General features: G+C 41.6%; 1 protein-coding gene across 3 annotated transcripts in view; it reads left to right on the top strand.

Moving 5' to 3' along the window:
- PCYT1A (phosphate cytidylyltransferase 1, choline, alpha) overlaps positions 1–7172 on the top strand; it is a 51090-nt gene extending 43918 nt beyond the window's left edge. For all 3 annotated transcript variants that reach the window (XM_029939528.1, XM_029939527.1, XM_029939529.1), the window contains 2 exons: positions 2072–2260; positions 3137–7172. In XM_029939528.1, coding sequence (XP_029795388.1) covers positions 2072–2260; positions 3137–3343 — 396 coding nt within the window. In that variant the 3' untranslated portion in view covers positions 3344–7172. The remainder of the gene's footprint in view (positions 1–2071; positions 2261–3136) is intronic.
- Positions 7173–8026: the final 854 nt, after the last annotated feature.

Genomic DNA, 8026 nt, shown 5'->3' with positions numbered 1-8026 from the left:
CAGCTGCACCAGTTTACATTCCCACCAACAGTGCAGTCTCTCCACACCCTTGCCAGCATCTATAGTCTCTTGATTTATTCATTTTAGACACTCTGACCGGTGTGAGGTGGTATCTCAGTGTGGTTTTGATTTGTATTTCCCTGATGTTGTGTGACCCTGAACATCATTCCATGTGCCTGGTGGCCATCTGGATGCCCTCTTTGGGGAGGTGTCTACTCATGTCTTCTGCCCATTTCTTCACTGGATTATTCATTTTTTGGGTATGGAGTTTGGTGAGTTCCTTGTAGATTTTGGATACTAGCCCTTTATCTGATATGCCACTTGCAACTATCTTTTCCCATTCTGTCAGTTGCCTATTAGTTTTCTTGATTGTTTCCTTTGCAGTGCAGAAGATTTTTATCTTGATGAGGTCCCAATAGTTCATTTATGTTCTTGATTCCCTTGCTTTTGGGGATGTGTCGAGTAGGAAATTGCTGCAGTTGAAGTCAAGGAGGCTGTTTCCTGCTTCCTCCTCTAAGGTTTTGATGGTTTCTTGTCTCACATTCAGGTCCTTCATCCATTTTGAGTTTATTTTTACGTATGATGTAAGAAAGTGGTCTAGTTTCATTCTTCTACATGTTGCTGTCCAGTTTTCCCAGCACCACCTGCTAAAGAGGCAGTCTTTTTTCCATCGCATACTCTTTCCTACTTTGTCAAAAATTAATTGGCCGTACATTTGTGGGCCTAGTTCTGGGTTCTCTATTCTATTCCATTGGTTTGTGTGTCTGTTTTGGTGCCAATACCATACTGTCTTGATGATGACAGCTTTGTAGTAGAGGCTAACGTCTGGGATTGTGATGCCTCCCGTTTTGGTTTTCTTCTTCAATATAACTTTGGCTATTAAAGGTCTTTTGTGGTTCCATAAAATTTTAGGATAGCTTGTTCTAGCTTTGAGAAGAATGCTGGTGCAATTTTGATTGGGATTGCATTGAATGTGTAGATTGCTTTGGTCTTCGAAAAATCTAATGAAAGCTATATAACCTCTTCCTCTGTGGATAGTGCCACACAACATTTTGCATGAAGTTTCTCAGGGCATGTGGACTTGGGTTTTAAAATTGGATTTATGAAAGCAAAGTTTGTCTTAGCTTAATATAGCCTTTTAGAAACAAACAGCTATACATTTTATATGGAAATTGTATCTTAATAAAGTTGGTTTTAAAAGAAGGAAACTGCTAATTCCATCATTTGCACAGGTAGTTTACCGTGTTCTCTTTCCTACTCCCAATTCTGTGAATTATGAATAGGTGAAATGGTTTCATCTAAATAAGATTTATCTGTGTGGATAAACACTAGCTGTTGTTAACCACCTACTATACAGAATCTCTATGTTCAGACGTTTAAAAATCCTAAATATATTCCCTTTCCCCTTTATGATCTGGACATTATGAAAATACTTTTCATTTGGCAAAACATCCCCCCTTCTCTAGAGGGTTCACCATTTTCCTTTCTCTTTAGGGAAGCCCCTTGGACCAAAGAGTATCTTCTTCCTTTTGCAACTGAGTAAACAGACCTCCAAATACCAAAATATAAAACAAATAGTTCTTCTAAAATAATAGAAAAAGTCAATGATAGAGGGAAAGGTGTCTAGTACAATATACTAGATTAAGTAAAAGATCTGTTACTTCAACCTATTGTTCTTGGGGATATTGTGCAGTAATCTTAGGGCTCCCTATACATCTTCATCTTGAATGGGGTTTAGGTTATGTTGGACATGTTTATGTTCCAAAGTTTATGTTTTGTCCTAAAAAATCTGACTCATTTGCATATGTGCCTGTCTGTTTCTGAGCCTACTCTATATATTTAGTTTAGGCTAGGCTTCCATAATGTTTGAATTATCACACTTTTGTATAAGATGACCATCCAGAGTATATTTTTTGTTACTGTGTTAAAGAAATATGGGGTAGATTAGAGTGAAGTGAAGTTCTAATGACTGGAAATAGTGTCAGTAGAGTGCCAGACCAGTTTTTTTTTCCTCTTTGGAACAGAGGTCAGGCTGAGTATTATTTCTCAGAACAATTATTTGTTTACTTAGGAGAAGAAATACCACTTACAGGAACGGGTTGACAAAGTAAAGAAGAAAGTGAAAGACGTGGAGGAAAAGTCAAAAGAATTTGTTCAGAAGGTGGAAGAAAAAAGCATTGACCTCATCCAGAAATGGGAGGAGAAATCCCGAGAATTCATTGGAAGTTTCCTGGAAATGTTTGGTCCAGAAGGAGCACTGGTATGTTCTTTCCTGATGGGCAGCTTAGGGAATTTCTGAAAAATATAGGGAATTCTCATGCTGTCGAAAGAAGTATGGAATTATAGAAAGAGATAACAACATTAAGTAGTTATCTAACTTGTCTCTTACATTGGACAGAATTATTTTTTGACTGTCCCCCAAAAGTTCTTTAAAATATTTATAGAAAGAAGTTACACATTCTCCTAAATAATTTTGCCAACTCTCTGTCCAAATCTGGGGATAGTAAGTAAGTAACCTTGCTCAGCTTACTTCTGCACTATAGTTTTAGATGAAAGGGAAGAACAAAGAACAGTAAAAAAAAAAAAAAAAAAAAGCTGCCTCTACGACAAACAGCGGCTGCAGAATTGCTGGGTGAAGTGAGAGTTCTGCCCTTGAGGAATAGCAGTCTTTTCCAGCCAAATAGAAGGTCAAGTGTAGCTATTTAGCAAGTGACCCCTAGGGTATCAGGAAGGATCTAACTGTGAGACTGTTTGCCACCAGAATAGATTCTTCAGGGAGAATATAGAATTTCCTTCTCAGAGAGCTCTACAACTAGGATAGGTACCCTTTTGTCCGAGTTAGTTCCTTTGTTTTTGCCTGGACTGTGGACCAAGTAGCCATTTAAGAATTCCTTTGACATAGAAGTCAAGGATTGGGTGACTGTGGATAGCATGTGGGAACCCTTAGGTAAGTTGCATAGCATGGACTACTTTAGGGGGGAAATTACGTAAAATTATAGCTATGTCCCTCCCCTACTCTATTCAGTCATTTGTAACATTGAACAGGGCACTTGTGATCATTTGAAGTCTCAGATCCTCCAGTGGTGATTTAGTAGGATCCATAGGTTTCTCTAATTTTACCTTTTGGTCTCCCCAGAAACATATGCTGAAAGAGGGGAAAGGCCGGATGCTGCAGGCCATCAGTCCAAAGCAGAGTCCCAGCAGCAGCCCCACTCGGGAACGCTCCCCCTCCCCGTCTTTCCGGTGGCCCTTCTCTGGCAAGACTTCCCCACCTTCCTCCCCAGCAAACCTCTCCAGGCACAAGGCTGCAACCTATGACATCAGTGAGGACGAAGAAGACTAAATTTTCATCCCTCCTTCCTCTCCCCCTCCCCCCCTCCCATAACCGTCGGAAGCTCTCTGTTGAATTCCAAATTGTGATCCCAACAGTAAACCTGAGGACAGCTGCGAAAGAAAGTTGGGGCAGGAGGACCTAGGCTGGGATCAGCCCATCCTCCCAGAGGCATCACCCACTCACACCGAGAAGGAGGCTGAGTACACCTTAGAAGCCTGTTCTGCGTCCATATCCCCTCTCCACAGACTTTGCTTTACTGTTTATGTTCATGTGATCTTGACAGAGAAATTGTCATTTTTATTAATTTTTAAAAATTAGTCTTTCAAATATTGTAAGTAGAACTAATTTTTTGCCCCTGAGGAGTGGGCAGAAGGAAGTGGTGTATCACCCAGAGGCCTTTTCTCCCTGATACACTATCGTGTTTGCCTTCTGTTCTGAGGCAAAGTGGCTTGCCAAGTCCTTCAAGCAGTGAGCCGTGCCGATGAGTGATTTCTGGGGAGGGGGGAAAAGCAGAATTTTGGCATCCTTAAAAAAAAGCTAAAAGCTGAGTAAGCTCAGTCACAAATCCCCTAAATGTACTGCTGGCACATGTGTCATTGTGGCTGTGAGAAGGAGGAGATCTGAGCCTAACTTTTCTTACTCCCTGAGGAGTTTCGTGTTGGACCCAATGGGGTCCATGGAAGACACTGATGGGGATGGAACCAGACCACATGGCATCATCTGCAGTTTTCCTGCTGTGTTCATCTTCCCAGAAAACTCTGTTGCCCAGTTATTTGGGAGCTACTATCAATCTCATTCCTGCAGTCTACCTTTGAGGGAAGGAACACTTTCAGATTTACTGTGATTGAGGTGGGGAGTGTGGCAATACTCAGTCCTATCCATGGTCAGTTCAGGTTACTTTCCCAGCTGAGAGTAACCCCCTGGGCCTGTTACTCCTATTTCAATGCTTATTATCTAGCTTTTTGCAAAACATACTTTGTAAATGTCTGCAGTTTGAACGTGATCTGTTAATCCATATTGCTCAAAGCCATACTGAATATTTGGAGAAGTTTGCACAGAATTTAAACACAGAAGCATAAGGAAACACCTCCTTTCTGAAGCCTTATCTTAAACTCTGCCCCTCTTACAGAAAGTTTTTCTTCTTTTCTTTTTTCTTTTTTTAAAGAAAGTTCTTGGCTGGAACTAGTGTGCCAGGTAGTGTTCCCTTTCCTCTGAGAGAGTTGTAGCCGGCAGGGACCGCCCTCCCTGTCCCTCATGTGCCTGCTGCCCCACTTCCCCTGTTAGGTGCCCGGGGGGATTCACCACTTACATTTCCCATCAGAGATGCTGAATTTTAACACTTGCAGTTGAGTGTGAGCTCACTTGAAGCCTCCAGCATTCTGCAGCTACATGACCTAGGAGACCATCATCTTCACTAGACCTGCAGCTGGAATCGGGGGGAAACTGCTTATGTCCAGGCCCTACCCTGTCACTCTTAAATACCCCTTGTAGGGGTGGAATTTTGGTGTTTTCAGCTTAGAAAACCACATTTTATCTTGCCTTGCCCCTATGCTAGGGCTGTGAGCATCTCAGAGTCTCCTCTCCAAGTACTTTCTGGTAAAACCTGCTCTTCTGCCTGAGGCTCAGAGGCTAGAATCACTGCCTGCCTGCACAGCAGGACTGCCTTGGTTCCTAAAATTTTGATCATGCAGAGAGGCAGAATGGAGACACAAAGAGAGGGAAATCTCTTGTTGTCGTGACGGCCTTTGAAAACTGCATTTCTGACTGTTCTCATGCAGTGCTATTCTTGCTATCAAATCTAGTTGACTTGAGCTTTGGCTTGGAATCCTTCTTTTGAAACAGTTCAAGTTATTATTTTCCTACATTAACTGGCTTCATAGGAACCCATATTTTAACTTTTCTGCTTCAGTCTTCCCTCTTTGGGAATTCTGCCTGTCACTCTCCCTGGTATAGAAATATAATGAAGTCATTATGGAAGCTCACCTTCATGTTCCCTCAAAGCACATGTTAGCCAAATGTATTTGGCAAAGGAGATGATCAGACGGTGGTTTTCCTCCCTGCAGTGAGTCCTCTCAGGTATACTGCCTGGGCCCTGTTCCTCCACTCTGTCAGTGGTCTTTCCGCATCCCTGCCCTTGGAATATGGCCGCTGTGCTGGTAAGCTCTGTGAGACTACCAGGGCCAGCAGGCGCACGTGTTCTTGGAAAGCCCCCTCGCCCCTTCTGACGAGCCTCTACAGTCTCAGTCTCCTAACACCCGTGCATCTTCAAATAATTTTGACTTTTGTGGTGTGGTTTATTTGCTTCTTTGGGATAATTGTGATCCTAAGTGCTGGACAAGATGGGTGGAGGGAGGAAGCTGTTGGGATGATGCATTATTTGATCATTTGTGCCTAATTAAATGAAGTTAGTGGTTTGCCTACCATGACCATGCCTGTGATTTGTAAATCTTCAAATATTAATTTTAATATTAACCAGTAATATTAGTTTCTTATATTAATATTAATTAGCTGTTTCCCTGAATCCCACACACAAAGCCATAGGCCAAATGTAGCAGAGATGGGAGAGCCTTAAAAGTTGGTTGGCTTCAGAGCTCAGTGCGTAAGACCGAAGAATGGAGACGGACACCCAGGAGCTGGTGCTGAGGAGGTGCTAGCTCAGCAGGTATGTTGGGATGGCTGGCCAGAAAGCCTGCTCTTTTCACCCACTGGACTCAGGAGCACGGAGGAATAGAGGTTGAAACTTCCTGGGAGTAGACCTGGATCGCTCGTACTACCGCAGCTGTTTCTGATAGCTAGAGCCAAAGACCATTTTTTGCTGAGCCTTAGGTAAGAAAGGGAGGGGGGAATATGAGGAGATTGAAGATCCTAAAATAAGAAAAAACATGAAGGAGGCCAAGAGAGCTTTTGACTTTTTCTGATTGCCGATAACTCAGCACCCGGGTTAGATTCTTCTTACTTTACTTGTGACCATACAGCTGGTCGAGCAGCTTCTGGATATTCCCTCTACAAGGGTTCCTCATGGTGGGTTTGTTTCTCTGGATTATCTTGGTTTTTGAGGAGCTTCTGTTGCCTTTTTGACCCTGTTCCAGATCTCATGTCAAAAATCTTTCCAAATCAATTATATTTTGCTTTTAATTCCCTAAGAGCCATAGCTTCTACCTTTTCTGTCAGCACATTCTTTCACCAGAAGTTGAACTAATCCAGGTAGAGAAAAGCTCCCTTGACAATGTTTTTAACTAATGGTATTTTTTTTTAAGCTTACCAATATAAGTATTTTTAAAGGTTGTATTTTTCAAAGTCATACAATGATTGTTCTTGTTTTTTCTCATAGAATAGATTGTCATGGGATAAAGAGTGGCCCCTAGCTTCTATTTTTCCAAACAAGTAGAACATGTTCTTGGGATTATACTATTAAGTGTTAATTTTCCTTAAAAGAACTAAAGATTTTCTGTCTGCCAAAGCTTTATGTTAATACTCAGATTGGGGTAGAGAACAAAAGTGCTAGGTGTAACACTGGGGTGACTCAGGTTGTGTTCCTTTAGGTTTAAAGGGGGGGTCCCCACCTTTCTTGGGGGGATAAGGGGCACCGACTGTTTTAAACACAGAGACGACCAGTTGGGCTGTCCTGTATTGAGGATGCTGAAAAGAACAAGGCATGTTGGGAAGGAATGCTGGCCTTGGCATGAATATTAGCCTCATCCCCAGTGCCAGGAATCCACAGGACGTTTTCCTCAGTCGGTGTTCAGTATATTGTTTTCCTCTGTGAGTGTTACTAATTTGTTCAGAGTTATTTTGGCCTTTGTCATTTAGCCAAATAAAGGCAAATGGTTTTACCTAATGTTCCATTTCCTGTGTCTTTGACCTGGTTCACATGTGTGTAATATGTGTTATATATTTGGGGCTTTTACCTATGCCTTCAGTTTCTTTGCCTTTGCATCCTAATTTGTGTCCTCAAAATTATTCCATGACCATATTATTAGGAAAATCCTTTTGCAGCTTTGTGCAGAAGCTATTGTCCCACAAAGGGAGGCCGACCTAGATCTATGAAGTCTAATGTCATGAGTGCCCTAATGACACATCTATCATTGAGAATCCATCAGGCTTCCATAAGTTCATCAGAAGCCTGTTTCTTCTAGACTGGGTTTGTACTATTTTACCTGGTTGAGTTCTTTTTTCTTTTTTCTTTTTTAGTTGACACACAATGTTACTTTAATTTCAGGTGTACAACTTAGTGACTTGACAAGTTTATACATTATACTGTGTTCACCACAATATCGTTAACTATACTCATGCTCTGCTTTTAATTCCTGTGACTTATTCATGCCATCACTGGAGGCCTGTATCTCCTACTCCCCTTTACCCAACCTCCCACCCCCTCCCCTCTGACAACCATCAATTTATTGTCTGTATTTATCATTCCAATTCTGCTTTTCGCTTGTTTATTTTCTTTTAGATTCCATTTATGAGTGGAATTAATGGTGTTTATCTTTCTCAGTCTTATTTTTTCACTTAGCATAATAGCCTGTAGGTCCATCCATGTTGTCTCAAATGGCATGATCTCATCCTTTTTTATGGCCATGTAATATTCCATTACACACACACACACACACACACACACACACACACACATGCATGTACGTCTGCATGAGTGCACACACCATACTTTTCCTATCCATTCATCTATTGATGGAC

The sequence above is a fragment of the Suricata suricatta genome, chromosome 5, assembly GCF_006229205.1.
Source record: "Suricata suricatta isolate VVHF042 chromosome 5, meerkat_22Aug2017_6uvM2_HiC, whole genome shotgun sequence".
In the NCBI taxonomy this organism is placed as follows: domain Eukaryota; kingdom Metazoa; phylum Chordata; class Mammalia; order Carnivora; family Herpestidae; genus Suricata; species Suricata suricatta.
Note: the sequence above shows the minus strand (reverse complement) of the source record. Positions and strands in the feature narration are given on the sequence as shown.